The sequence below is a fragment of the Ursus americanus genome, chromosome 17, assembly GCF_024610735.1.
Source record: "Ursus americanus isolate L20-20 chromosome 17, mUrsAme1.1.p, whole genome shotgun sequence".
Classification (NCBI taxonomy): domain Eukaryota; kingdom Metazoa; phylum Chordata; class Mammalia; order Carnivora; family Ursidae; genus Ursus; species Ursus americanus.
In genome coordinates this window covers 55,442,546-55,457,852 of record NC_142143.1, presented here as the reverse complement: position 1 = coordinate 55,457,852, position 15,307 = coordinate 55,442,546, and the positions used below count along the sequence as shown (strand labels likewise).

General features: G+C 45.8%; 1 protein-coding gene across 25 annotated transcripts in view; it reads right to left on the bottom strand.

Annotated features, from left to right (window-relative positions):
* R3HDM2 (R3H domain containing 2) overlaps positions 1 to 15,307 on the bottom strand; it is a 155,324-nt gene that overhangs the window by 12,588 nt on the left and 127,429 nt on the right. For 15 of the 25 annotated variants that reach the window (XM_087869033.1, XM_045789776.2, XM_045789774.2 and 12 more), the window contains 6 exons: positions 13,051 to 13,082; positions 12,899 to 12,952; positions 8,486 to 8,718; positions 6,423 to 6,598; positions 2,537 to 2,638; positions 359 to 601 (listed from right to left, as the gene is read on the bottom strand). In XM_087869033.1, the coding sequence (XP_087725159.1) occupies positions 359 to 601; positions 2,537 to 2,638; positions 6,423 to 6,598; positions 8,486 to 8,718; positions 12,899 to 12,952; positions 13,051 to 13,082 (840 nt within the window). The remainder of the gene's footprint in view (positions 1 to 358; positions 602 to 2,536; positions 2,639 to 6,422; positions 6,599 to 8,485; positions 8,719 to 12,898; positions 12,953 to 13,050; positions 13,083 to 15,307) is intronic. The other 10 variants (XM_087869039.1, XM_045789771.2, XM_045789784.2 and 7 more) reach the window with 3 other exon arrangements.

The window sequence follows — 15,307 nt, the reverse complement described above, 5'->3', positions numbered from 1 at the left end:
TCAGCATGGAGTCTGCTTGAGATTCTCTCTCTCCCCCTCTGCCCCACCCCCCAAAATAAATAAATCTTTAAATCAATAAATCAATAAATGCATCAGGGTCAATGGCCAGAAATCTGTAAATAGAGATGTTTTGGACCTGCAATTACAGCATTAATATACAAGTTTGAAACAGAACAGGAGTGATTTGTATTATACAGAAGGATGACCTTCTGACTAGAAAGACAACTCTCAAGTGCAAGGTGGGAAAATGGAAGTGGGGACAGGTATCCCCTCCGATCGATCTAAAGTAGATGAAGAAAGGATTATAATAGCGGGCAAACTGAATTAGTGATTTGAGCCAGGAGCCCACGCTGCTCACCTGCTGAGGGGGCTGCATGTAGCCCTGGGGCGGCAGGACTTGCTGAGTAGGTGGCGCATGGCTAGAAGGGGAATAGCTGGATGTGGGGAGGGGCTGTCCCGTAGAAGCCATGATGAAGCTAGTCTGCTGAGGGTGCTGGGAGATAAGTGGGGGCTGGAACAGAGCTGAGGATGGGTCAGCTGCTTCAGTAGAACCTTGGCGGCTAAGGCTCATTTGTCCAAAGGGGTTGCTGAGGTCATCTGCCTGTTGAGACAGCAAGAGAGACTTGAGAACTCAGGTCAGATCAAGCCCCCTGTATTTGGCTTCAACACAAAGAGAAAGACAGACAGAAATAGCAACCCTCTCTAGAGCCTTCTTTACTGGCACCAATTTGGGATACTCCTGCCTCCATTCCCTGGGAGGCACTTTTTAGCCCTAAGCCTCTGTCATGTGGTGTTTTAAACTGCTGTGAATTGGGCACGCCTGACTGGCTCAGTCTCTGGAGCATGTGACTATTGATCTCGGCGTTGAGTTCGAGCCCCACACTGGGTGTAGAGATATTTAAAAATAAAATCTTAAAAAAAAATTGCTATTAACTGAACAGGTACTTGAAGCCCAACTCCAGAATCAGACTCCTTACCACATACGAGATAACAATGGCCACTCTGACTACAACCTTTATCAGAATTAGTCCTGGAGAGATGGGAGCAACAACAAAATTTTCCATATATATATATATATATATATATATATATATATAAATAAAAGACAGGACAGGACAAACTAATTAGGGTTAAAAAAAAAAACGATTGTAAGTCCTCCTCCATTTCCTGTCTTCCTCATGTCTCCAACCATACAAAAGGCTCTATGTTGCCACAGATCCTGTTTTTATAATAAAGGACCTAGAGACCACCTTGAGTGGACTACGGATAACGAGGTTCATGTGGCTCCCAGCTCTGCCTGTGTAGCGAAAGAACTGGTAGGCTCTCCCTCCTGCTGCTTATCTCCTTACTCCCTCCTCTCGAGGTCATTTCCACCTCTGTTCTCTGACACTTGCCTAGAGTTCTTCTGCACTTCAGGAACCACTTCCAATTCTCACCTCTGAAAGGAGGCCAGGCTGAGTGGCCGAGCTGGAGGGCAAGGAGCCTGACAGGCTCGTCTGTAATTGCCTCCTCTCTCTGCCCTCTTCTCTAAGCAGCAAGAGGAATGGACGGTGTTCCGCCTCTCACTTGTACGGTTATAGGTCAGAATTTGTTAGCTTCCCCGTTCCTTCTGCTTCCTGGACAGTAATTCACACACACACACACACACACACACACACACACACACACACACGCTGGAGCAGGACTTCTTTTGAAAAATAAACTAGTAGAAGCAAAAAACAATGTTTTCCTGTGGTTTCACTTAATTTTCAGGAATCTCATCTTCAAGTTAGCTGTTTTGCTACCTTAGTGGGGAGGAATAGATGACAAGAGTACTGGACTGCAGATTATTTTGAGGTCCACATTCTAGAGCTTTTCAGAATGGAGATGAGAGGGGGAAGGAAAGAGGGGATTCTAGTGAAAAATCAGACCGTGTGATTAACACACACACACACACGCACAACCAGGGCTCTCATAACCATGACAGAAGTTATCAACTATGAGGTAAAACAGGTCTTCACAGGACTTGTAGTCAGGATACAAACAATTTAAACAGCACGTGCTATGCAGTACAAGTGGCTATTTTTCATATAAAATAACACAGTAAGATAGAACACTTTAAGTTTTTACCAGTGATGCCAGAGAAATCTGCAACTGCGTTTTTATCTTCAAAGGAAATGACAGAAAAACATGCTATACAGGATGAACTGGGTTCTGGGCGTTCATACATGTCCAGAGAGGAGAGAATGAAGGGTGCACACAGGAGAGCGATGAGGGATCCAGGTTAGAGCAACATCCAGTTTTGTTCCCCTCCCAAAACTCAGGGGAACTCAGTGCTCCTCTCTTATATTTAGGCGTCTTTCGATGCCTGAAGTGCTGTGACGAGGCTACTAGGATGGAGTATAGCTCCGTCTGTGCGAGCCCTTTGCTCAAGAAGAAACGCCTTTTAACACGGCCCTCCAGAAAGTGCAATTGCTTTGTCCCAGATGGAGCCCACAGACATACCACAGATACAGGCCACACGTGGACATGACAAAAAGGGGAATGGAGTTTATACCATGTTGTACTGCTGGGGCGGAGAGACTGGCAGAAGGACTTGGGGACAGGAGCCTGGAGAGAACTGAACAGGCTGCGGAGAGGGCTGCAGAGCCGGGACTGGCTGTGGACCAGCAGAGAGGCATGTAGAACAGGGAAGAGAAAAGGGAGGTACAGGGAGAGGTAGGGGGAGGGGAGCAGAGGCGGGGAGGGAAAGGGGAGGAACAACAAGGTTAATCATACAAAAAATGTCACATGAATAGCGAGGCTGCTGAACAGACTGGTGAGCGGGCCCAGGATAGCTTGCGGCTTTCGCATCTCTGACTAATAAACAATCTCTCCTACCAGGCCAGACCCGCGGCCATGCACACTCCACCCCGTTAGCGACTCAGAACTCTGCAGCTGTTGTGAGCAATCTTAGGACTCTCAGAGCCAGTGCCTGCATGCTGATTCCAAACACTGCTTTTTCCAAAGCATTTTTTCTGAACACACGATTCCTGGGGAGCATGATCGTAACCCTCCTTGAATGCCCACTTGAGAAGGGATTCCTGCTTCTGTAGGAGGGGTTATCCAAGGTCTGGCTCAGCTTTCCCAGCCAAGCTCCTGACTTCACACCACAGCTCTCTTGGAGGAAGTGCTCATTCACAAGGATTGTCTCCATCCCGAGGGTAGGCAAGGAAAAAACAGCCAGTTCACGCCTGGTTCCAGCTATTTCCTCCTGCTCCACGATTGTTCTGTGCTCCTCCAGGCTGTGAGGGCAGTGTGAAAAATGCCCCCATAAGCAACCAGGGAGGGATTTGGAATAAAATATAAATAGCTTCACTGTAGCTTTTATTCCTTCAGTTCCTTCACTAGCCTCAAGCAGGAAGATTTGTTTATGAGGAACATGATGAGTTCTAAACCAACTAATGGGAAGTTCTTTTTTCTCCCTCTTCTTCCTCTCCAGCCATTTCAATCACCTCTCCTGGAGAATCAGTTCTCCAGCCATAGCCCCTGATAATAAATGGGGTGGGAGAAAGGAGAGAGGCTAGGAGGGCAGGGGAGGGGGGAATAACATTTATATACATTGTTCCATTTACACACATATCTCATTACAGACTCACAATAATCCATAGTTAAGATAGTAAGGCTCAGAGGAATTCAAGCACACATCCAGGATCACACAGCTAATGTGGCAGAGCTGGATGGGAACCTTGTTCTGCTGGACGTGTATTCTTTCCACTCCACTCTAACAGGAGGGAGCAGACGAAGGAAGAAGTTAAACGGAATTACACAAACATTTTTTTGTTTGTATGATTCTCCTCCCTCCTTTCATATTTAGAAGTATGGGGGCCCAAGGTATCAGTATCATCTCTTGGCATATACCTCAGGGGAGACCCTTTCACAAGGCGACTAACAGTTCTGGAGGCAGAATCTGGGAATTAGAAGACCTCCAAAACAGAGAATGCTCCTGTTAGCTGGAATAAATAAAATCTAAGTCATCTTGGTTAGGAACAAGTTACTGAGACACCACGGTGCAGCACCTGTGACAAGCTCGCAGCTCTCCTGGCATACCTAGTGTCTGTAAGCCAGTGCCATTTCAAACACAACTGCTGGCCAGGCCGCTCAGCATGAGCTACTTGCGCTGGTAGCTTTTAAACCCATTTTCTATTATCCGGATCCTCTTCTCTCTCTTGGGGGAGAGTCATTGTGCTTCAGGTCTTACATCCTGTGGGGCAGAGGGGTGGCCATAGGTATAGCTGCCTGTTGCTTCACATTTGTGAGTTCTGAGTAAAAAAGAGGGAAGAAATGATGCTCCTTTCTTAGGCCTCTTCTGACTGAGGAAGGGTAGTGGTAAAGGTAGGTGTCTCAGTGCTATTTTTAAATTCTTCCACCATTCTCCTCAGTTACAGTTCTCAGAGAATCTCAAACTCCAGGGCTAGGGAACGTCTGAAAAACCAAGGGGAAGCCAAAGACTGGCCCCGAGGGATATGACTGCCACCTGCTGGTGAATGCTGGGTTAGATCACTGGCTCCTGGCTGCCTGACTGGACTCCCAGAGGGCTCTCCTCAAGAGGTCCATGCCACCTTAGGTAAATAGGGCAAAAGGTAGCCACTGGTCCTTTAATCCTCAGCCTCACCTGTTGGTTTCATGTGCTCTACTGACACATGATAGGGAGGTCTGCTCTGACAGCAGAAGTCTTCCAAGAAGGGAAAGTTTAGCACAGTTCAGCCAGCACTGTCCCCAGGCTTGTGCAAATGCCCCTTGCTACAAATTTCTGAGGGAACAGAATCTCTGTAACGAATAATGCTCCCCTGTCTCCAATCTATAGGTCCTAACCTAGTACTGGACACCCTGCAGGAGATCAGTCACTACACATGACTGACCCACTGACCCTCATGATCCAGAAGCAGGGCCAGAATGAGAAGTTTGGGATTTAGGGCCAGTCACCTAGATACTCTAAAATTCTTTCAGCCCCAAAAGGTTATTCTTGTTATCTCTTTATTCTCCTCCCACTCTTGTCTGTTTCTAGATATGGATGGAAGGAGGAGACAGATAAAGACCAAGAAGGAGAAAAGGGAGCAAGACTGTATTAAAATACACACATTTTAGAAAATGCAAACAAATATGGGGACCTTAGACAAGTGAGGCACGCACAGAAACACAGGAGGAGACAGCGAGAGAGAGAGGCGTACCCACTTAAAGGTCAGAATGCAGACCCATCAGGGAAAGCACACACACATGCCACACTTCACTAGGGAGCGAGGTAAACTGGTAAGAATGGGACTTAATGAGGTAGATGGTGGTAGAACAAGAACGAAAGTCAGGAAAACAGAGAAACTGATTTAGGGGCCAAGATAAAGGCCTGGAATGATTTGCATGTGGGTTACATTAAGACACAAAGCAGGGTGTCCCAGATCATCACAATATCAGAATGGGGTAGTGCTGGGCCACCCTAGGCTCTTTACAGTCTAGTTTCCAGTTCCTGGGAAACTACTGCCTGCGATTTGCTTGTTTTACCTATGGAAGAGACAGATCTGAGGCCAAGCTGGACTAATGAGCATGGAGGTGAGGGAGCCTGGGAGTTGAATAAGAAAAACCGCAGCAGCAGAGTGCAGACATGGGCTTTCGGACCAGCAGGGAGCACCACCAGAGATACTCCAGGACAGAGGGCGGGCTCCACTCATGGGCAGCTCTACTCACGGAAAAAAAAAGTAAGGGAAGACCTCAGCGCAGCTCTCCTCAGAGTATTAAGGAGACTTAAACCTAGAACGCTAACGTTCCAGTTTAGAATACGGACTGATTCTGATGCTGATGACTTGCGTGACCGCCACAGAAACAAAACTTCACCCAAACCCTACTTGGTATCAGCCTCTATCAGTTCAGCAACAGAAGGAGAGAGTTCTTTCATGGCACGGGAAACAAAGACAACTCTGGGGGGTTTTGTGCCTTATGGCATATGTATGACAGAGGTTTTGAATATATTTCCTTTCCTCAAACACCAACTCCTAAATATGTGTTTATGGCTCCACAGTCACATGAACACATTCAGTCAGTTATGGTGGGAGCTGTGATCTCTTCAAGCTCCATATATGGACACAGTGAACAAAATCGCCTTGTGAATTACACAGGACATAGAGGGAGATGCGGCACAGCAGAAATGTGGAATGGGGTAAAAGATTACACTGGCAGTTCTAAGAAGAGGAAGAAACAGAAAGCAAAAAGCTCCCAGACTGACTCTAGGAGCACTTTGGCCAAACCCTCGCCCTTACTCCTCTCTTCCCACAACTAACAAACAAGAAACGGAGAAAGAGTGGCAGGTCTCCAACAGATCTTTCCTGCCACCCACAGCACAACAGACATGACTGTGCTTCCAGAGCGCGCTTGAATCGGAGCGGAGGGGGCGCTGGCACCGAGTGGTGACTCACCTGTGAGATCATGTGATTATTCAAGGGTGGCTGTTGCTGAGGCGTGGGTGGGAGAGCAGGAAGTTGCGGCTGCTGCGGCTGCTGTGGCTGCTGTTGGGCAGTACAAGGGAGAAGGCCCCGGACAGACTGGGATGAGGTGACCTGGTTGCACACTTCTTGGGCACCTAGTGCCATACCTAAGGCAAAGAGGAGACCCACCAAGAGTTGTAAGCACCAGCATGATCACACCACCCTTGGAGATGCGGGGTTCTACTCCTTCCCTGCTGCTTCTCCTCACTTCCCTTCTGTCCATTCCCCCACTGTCTCGGGAAGATGCACGCATGAGCACAGACGCATTTCAGCTGCCTTGCTGACGGGAGTCCTCATCTTAGCAGGTTTCTCCTCTCCAGAGACAGTGAATACCTTGCCTGTTGATGGCTGGATTTCAGAACTGAATGAAATGTGAGGCTGCCAAGGCACCTCTCCTGAAGGGCCTAGAATCTGTCTGTCACGACCAGACACCTGAAAACATGAATGTTTGCTTCCTGGGAAGGTGCAGATTCCTAGTCCCTTAAGAGACCTATCTTCTCTCGGATTTCTTCTCAACTTACAGCATTTCATAAAAGTTGCTGAGAAGGCAACCTTGCCTCTCCAAGCACTTGCCTGTGCACACACATAAGCACAACTGTCACCCAACTATTCTCCCCATTTCCAGCCTCTCCAAGCCATGCATACATTCCCATAAAATACTCTTACTGACTATCTGCTACGTGCCAGGCATTGTATAACGAACTGAGAACACAAAGGTGAAGAGAACACAGTCCTTGCCCTCAAGCAGCACAGGACCTTCCAACAGGAGGTGGACACGCACACAACAATTACAATCTGATAAGGATAAGGGAGTCATCAGTGATATGGACAAAGTTGTACGGCAGCAAGGTTGAGGAAGCAGTAACTCACTTAAAGAGGAAGTGGGAGGAGAAATGGATTTGAAAGGCAAAGAGAAGGCTTGTCAGACCAAGAGGGGATGAAGCTAATACCACATTCAACCAATGGCTGGAGCTCAAGAGGAAGAAGGATATCTGGAAGTAAGACCGAAGTGGCAAACTGGGGTCAGGAAAAATGCTGCACTAAGTCATTTGGATGTGGTTATGCAGGGAATGCAGAAACATGAACAATTTTTTAAAGAGAGGACTGACACGATTAGATCTATGTTTTGGATTGATAAACTGGCTCTAAAAAGGGCTGAGGATGGAGCAGGGAAACCAGCTTGGGGGCTACTGTCATAATGAAATAAAAGAAGACAAAGGCCCGGATAAAGGCAGAGGCAGTGGGGTTTGAGAGGAGGTAACAGAGAAGGGCAGCAGAGACCTAACAGAGGCAAAATCTTCACGACTACTGGGGTCTTCTGAGGACAAGACCTACAGAACTTCTGGGATGAAAAGCAAGAACTCTTTAGACGTGGGAGGAGGGTGAGACAGAGGCGCACTGGGTATAAAGCGCTAAATACCCCCTGCTAAGAGAGCAACAGGAATAGATGGAGAAGGTGACCCACCCCACATCGGGAGAGCTGAAGCATGGTCACAGGGCTGGCATGTGGGACACAGGCTCCTTCTCAGTGACTGGGCTCCAGACGATCAGCCACAGCACTTCCTGCAGCTCTGGCTTATTGGTTGCTACCAACTGATTATCAACAGCTGAACTCCAAGGGTTTCTCCTGCTCTACCAAACCTCTATAATCTCAGAGATCATGGAATAAAAGCTGTATCATTCTCGTGTTAGTATAGAACTTGAACTTGGGCCAATAGGGATGCCTAACTTTGGTCGGAAATAAGATAAAATAATCGAATCCCAATCTTTTGTTTGTTTGTTTCCACTTAGGGAAGAAGGTTTGAAAGAAAATCAGAGAGGGGACTCAAAGGAACAATGGATCCAAGAAATCAAATTTTTCCTCGTTGGGCTGTGTTAGTTTTTCAGGACACTATACGGGGACAACGTTTTGTTAGAAGTAAACATTAGTGATGTTCTGCAGAAGACAAGCAAGGAATGATGAGTGTGACACTGAAGGACAGCAGCTGTAGTACCTGGCCTGGAGATCCTTCCTGCACTGCCACCTTTACTGCTCCCGATGCTGTCCCCTCGGGTGAGGATAGAGATTCCACTGAAGCTGCTGGCTTTGGTGACAGGGGGCCGCATGCTCCGGACAGAGCCGTCAGAGTCTGTGCTGCTCCAAGGCCGTGGCTCCAGGGATTTGAGTTCGCTGTCTGTGCTGCTCTGGCGGCTGCTTGAGGTTCGGCTCAGCCCCTCACGGTTACCCCTGCAGAGACCACAGTGGTCAGAGCACCCCCTGCCTACCACTTCGGCAGAAGAGCTAGGAGAGAGTTCATTTCTATTCTTTCAATACAAAGAAGGGATGAGGGTTGGGAGGAGGATGAACACTGATTTCTTGTTAGTTGGCTGGCCAACCAAGACTTGCTGGGAGCGGACAGAACAAGATCCAGTACAGTAACAAAGAACACAGAGGCAAATCTGGAAGACAGTGCACTGGCAACTAATTCAATACATCAGACCAGAGGTGGACGGGAAACCATATACATGATGCTGAGATTGGCTGTGGTCTTTTCCCCTGCCCCCCGCAGGGATCCCACACATGCAGGAGTGAGTGGGGAGCAGAGGGGTACCACCTCTTTCTAGGAGTTCTTAAAACAAAAGGACTCCTAGAAGTTACTATTGCTAGAAGGCAGGGGTAGCCAAGACATGGATAAATATAACAGGTCTTCCACATGACACGTGTCAAAGCCAGCAGAGGCACCACTTTTCCAGAGTTGGGAAGAGGAGTAGAGATTAACGGGGCACCCTGGAAAACTCAGTCTGACAGTCTGAAACTGACCCGACCTGTCTGGAAATTCTGCATTGGTATCTGGGAACAACTGGTTCAAGGGTCTCTAAGGGCTACGGTCTTCAACACGATCAAGCAAATATGCTCTTGGGACCCAGGATGGCAAGGAGCAGGGGGCTGGCTGTGCCTAGTTGCTGTCACATTAACAACCCTATTGCCCTAGGCAAAGCACAAGGCTATTGAGAAAAGGGACTTCTCTCTTATTTTGCTCTGGAAACATCAGGGTTATCCTGATGCTATAATTACTGCCTGTGCTTATAAACAATTGTACTTAAGATGGATGGGGTTGACCTAAAACCCTAAGCCTTATTGAGCCCTTACTGCTTCTTAATCAATAAGCAAGAACCAGGAATTTTCCTTTCATATCTCCCACCCTCAACAACTACTGACCTAAAGAAACTAAATGACAACAATTACAAAGATATTGGTATATATACTGGGATGCAGGTGAGCAAAAATCATAGTAGCTTGGGCTCCCTCCTTTTCACCACCATCCCACCTAAAGCAAATAGAAAACCCCATCCCCATCCCCTTAGCTTCAAAGATACTAGGCTCGGAGTTATTCTAATAAAGAAAGGTAGTTTTCTTACGAGGGTAATATTAAAGAAAATTCCTTTCTTTATAATATCTGCTCCAAAGGTTACTGTAGGGAAAATAGGCAAAATAAAAGCTAGGGTCACTATTTTTTTTAGTCAAGCCAATGACGGTGGGCTAAAAACAAACCAGCACAGCTGGTTAGGGATAAACTAATTCTTCTCCGAATCCCAATATAACCTCAGTGCTTCTCTTTCAATAATTAAGAGAACTGAAAAATATTCCTGTCTCCCTAAAACCTTATCCCTTTCTCTTGGGAATGTCAAAAGTGGAATGGGAAACAAAGAACGAAATGTAAATCAGGGACTCTCCAGGAACAGAACCAGACCTGAAGTGAGAGCCAAAAGCTCTGACTCAATGGCCAAAGGGAAGTCTACTGAGAGGACTCAATAAAGATGTGTCTGTTTCTGGGGCAGGGCATAGAGTAGTGGCAATGGATGAAGCTGCTCATTAGATATTAGAACCTGAATTTTACAAGACAAGTCCTAATGGACTTTTACACCTAAATCAAACACAGCACTATCTATCAGGACAATTCTGCCATTTACTTTGTCTTTCTACCAGAGGTAAACAGAGGATGAGTCAACTTTAAACCAAAAACCCTGGGAAGCTTGAGCCAAAGTGGCAGTGCTTCTGTACTCATCCAGTTCCCCCCAGTGAGGCCGAGTGTTGAAAATGTAGGCTAGTCTGATGCTCTAACATCAGTTAGTACGTTACACCCCCAAGAGTTAGAGAATCTAAGTTGAGTCTTGGCCAGATAAGAGATCAGTTTTCCTTCTCTACAACTAAACTTAATCTCTAGCCATGTCTTTCCACTTCACTAAACATATGGCAACTAGGGAAAGCTCCCAGAGTCAGTTCTAAGCACTGGACTGGGGTATGTATGTGTGTTGGAGAGATGGGGGTGCAGGACAGAGAACATTCACACTTTATACTCCTGTAAGATCAAAGCCGACTTAGCTTTCACAAGTAGATTTATGCTGGTGAAAAGTTCAGTTTATTGGGTCTGGGGAGTAGGTAGGGAGGCCTGTGTAAGAAGTGACAGTAAATGTTAGTAATGGCTTATTTGTCAATGGAGTAGAATCTTTCAAAGAACTGGGAAGTTGCCTCAGTTATTGCCAATGTGGATAATGGAATGTGGTGTATCAGTATTTGTTTCACACACTTGGGAAGAAAGGTAAAAAGCAGTTAGAGAAGACCAGCTTCTCATCACTAGAATTCTGGACTAGTCCCCAAATAGAAGAAGTTGCCCCCTTGAGGGTACTGCGTTGTACCGGACCTAGATCTTTAACCAACACTTAGCATGGAAAGCAGCAGCTTAAAAGGAGGTCTGGATAGGAGAGGGTCGCACCTGCTCACTATGTCCTTGGAGCTGTTACCTGCACAGTTTGATGTAGTTTGGTGCCCCACAGCACTAACAAGGGCATCACTCTCAGCAGCGAATGTGAATTAGGGCTCCGAATGGAACGCTACTTAGAGAGGAAGGGGTGATGTTTGTAGAAAGCTGGTCTGGTGTATGGTGAAAGAACACCAGAGAGTCAGTCCCAGGTTTGCCACTATTAGCCATGTCAACTTGGGTTAGCTACTTAATTTCTCTGCTTTTGTTTTCTTACATGTAAACCAGTTTACCAAATCAGGATGCTGAGAGATCTGGATCAGATACAGTACACTTTAGTAACCTAAAGCCCTGTGCATTAACATATGCATAGAAGTTAGTTTAAAACTGTTTATTACAGGATTCTGGGATGATTTATGATCCTGAAGTATACAATATGGAATAGGGATTTTTTTCTTCCTTTTCTTTTCTTTCTTTCTTCTTCTTCTTTTTTTTTTTTTTTGTTAGGGGGAACTCTATCTCAACCATCATGAACAAGCTGGAGCCCTCACTGCCTAAGGGCTTTCAGATGGACTTCAGGGTGGGATGGTCTAGGAAAAAGAGTTCAGAGATATGGAAGAGGAGGTAATGCCCCATTCCAAGAATGAGAAATCTTGCAACCCAAATTTCTACGTGGTTTGACTAGCTTTAGAAAGGGCATGGTGGAAGGGGCAACTGAGGTACTGGGAATGAAAGCTCTAACTAATCTGAGTTAATTAGTTCCTATCAAGCTTAGGATTCAACAAGAGATAAGCCCTTTGGAAAGGGTTGGGCCTGAATCCTAGTATTGAACACTCAGGTTTTCTCTACTCCAAGTTTTTCTATTGGTAAAATGGGAGGAATGTACTTAAAATGAGTTGGTGCCAGACAGGGTCCTAATGAAGCGCTTCCCTCACCACCGCCTTGTGTAATCCTCTGAGGGGGACTGAGAAAATCAAATGAAAGGGAGAGTCTCATGACTGCTTTGTGGAACATGGGGCATATAAGGCCCAAAGAAATTACTATAGCAGCTTTCACCGATGTTAACAGCAAGTCATGGACAGTCATTAAAAAAAAGGCGTGTTCTATGTCCATGCTAAGGCAGACAAGTCTTTTTCTCAGGCCATCTTACAGATTATATGGTCCCAAAGACAAAACTACATAGACACAGATGTTTGTGTTTTTATATGTGTGTGTGCATACTATTCTTTCTTAAAGATATAAAACATCCCCTACGCTGGGTCAGGGATAAGCTCTTCACAGCTTTCACAGATTCAGAAAAGGGAGCCAGAAGATACCCATTCTTTTACCTTAATATAAATACATGCTGAAATCCTCCCCGAATGCCCAATTCCAGCAAACTTCTGGAAAGGAGCAGTACCTATCCCAGACACACCTATCTGGTCCCCTTTACCACCTATCCACGACTTAAAATGAAATCAGCAACAACAAAAATAAAGTCATTGAGCAGGAGCCATTTCTTTTTTAATGGGGAAAAATATCCAATGTTGCAAAAACCACAAGTTGAATTATTCCACAAGCAGCCATGCATGGAGCAAACTCACTCCGCTGAAAAGATTACAGCAAAACAAAATAAAATTAAAAAAACAAAAACAAAAACAAGGAGAGATACAGATCACACAGAGATACCTAAACATCTGCCTTCTCTTGTGAGAGCTAGAAGGAAAGGCTTCCTTGGAGAGTCTGTTGGTTAACATCAAAGAAAAGCATCATTACAGGATTATATTAACCTCACTGACAAAGCTCAATGAGAAGCAGGGAACATGCTAAGTGGTACTAACCTGATGTCATTTAGATATCCGTTCTGGCCAGTCTAGGTGAAGGGGAGAAAACGGAAAATAACTTATAAGAAAACAGCATGGCATAACCGAAAAGGGTGTCCGTGATGCTATGAATACCCAAGGTCCTCAAACCAAGCTCACCCCCCAACAGGGAGAGAGGGAGCAGGGACAGGATGACCCACACCCACACACCCAATCTGACCTCTCACCTTTAGTGGAAAAGAGCATTCAGTGTTTTTAGCCTTCCCACAGAGTGTTTAAAAAGAGACGCTGATAAAGGTGGGAGTATGGAAAGGAGGAAGAGGAAAGTTTTAACCTATTATTTCCTTTTTAGTTCTAAATTTATTCTCTCTAGAGGTAAGCTGAGCATAGTAATTGGTGTGCTTGGTCCTACAGAGTATGATCAAGGGAAGGGCAAAGGGAGACAAGAGAAAGAAATTTAGTTTTTTTGGAAGTCATCCTGACTATTCCATTTCTATCCTTCACACTGGCCAAAATGAAAGACATTCTGACCTGAGCTGAGCAAGGAGAGTAAGAAATTGGGGAAGCAGGTACTTTTCAGAGCCTAGAAAAAATGAAAGAATTAAAAGCCCGAAACATTCCTTTGGGGGGACCATTTCCTGACAAAGCCACTGAGCTGAGTGAAGTGAGCATTACGATGCACTCCCAAGCCTTAGAAAAAGGCACCCAAGAGTGTCCAGGAGCTGAGCAGAGTGGGCTCCACATGGAGCAGAGCCAACGCGGGGCAGCTCAGGCTCCAGAGAAGGCTGCGGGGGCAGCATTTCCATCCAAACACCCTTCTTGCCACTTCCCTTTCTTGTTGGCCTGCCTCTTCCTCCCGTCCGCCCCAACCTACAGCTCCACCCTTCATCAGCTCCCTCTGACTGGCCAGGTTCCTCTCCACATTGCGATCTCTGGATTTTGGTGGGCTTTGGCCATTTTTCCTCGTCTAGACCTTCTGAGATTCCTGATGCCTCTAACACAGCAAGAGTTAGGAAGTGCTGAAATGAAAAGTGGTAAATCCGCAAGGATTTAACAAAGAATACATATATTAGTAGAGGCTTGAGAGACTAGAAACCAGGAGAAAAAAGGAGAGAAGAGCTAACTGTGACTTTGTTGTAGCTGTACACAGATATGCTCCAGCGTTGTTCCTAATCAGCCCCAATACCTTATCAACAGTTACTTGTGCTTCCAGAGTACCCATGGCTCTGCTAATGGCTGGCATGGTGGGACAGTCATTTACCATGTGTCTGTGAAACAGAGCAGCACATCACAGATAGCTATGCTATGATGTCACTGGTACTTCCTAATCTAAAGAGCCCAGAGCACAGCAAGCTATGGAGAGGTGGTTTACTTTAGGGGTCAAGAGCATGGTCTCTGGAGCCAGACTGTTTTGCTTGAGTTTATGTATCAACCCTTTCACTAACTAGAGGTGTGAACTAAGATTACTTAACCTTTCTATGCCTTAGTCCCTCATTTATAAAATGAGGAAAATAATGCAACCTACCTCATAGACCTAGTGTGAGGATTAAATAAATTAATTTATGCAAAAATGCTGAGAACAGTGTCTGAAAGATAGTAAGCAGTATATAAATGCTTGTTATTATCATCCACCAACCTGCTCTGTCCACAACTTTAGGTCATCGCCGGCCACAGCCATGTACAAGTGACCTCTCTCCTCTCATTCCACCCAACTGGTTTGCAGGTAAAGACAGAGAACCCTCTTTGGGCTATGGGTGGATAATTTGGAGGACAGATTTTTTTCTGACTCAGAATCGAAGTCTATATAACAGAAGGTAAGATGGTTCCTTCTCCTTGGACTTTGGGCCAGGAGGTTTGTTGTGTATCTGTTCCAGTGAGGATCCTTGGAACACCTGGGTCTCCTGAGACAATGGAACAAGTTCATAGAGGAGTTCAGATTTCTTGAAGTCAGAGATAATATTTTTCTGAGCTAGGTGATGATGGAAAGATAAATGTATTTTTTTGTCTTGCTGACGGAGGGGAGAGTGGGGAAATGAGAGGAGAGTAGTGTTCATCAAAGTATAATGATTAGAACTGGCCATCTTTTGGCTACAAAGGGAGGCTGGCTCCTTCTCCTTTGTTTGCTAATTTGACTGTAAGATAGTGCTGCTATCCGGATCCTACATTTTCCCGGAGATCTGTTCCTTTCTTGCTTATCTACAGCCTTTCCTGAATTTCTGCTATACTGCTCTTTAGTCTTGTAGGCAAAGGCCACCAAATACAGGGGTACCAAGTA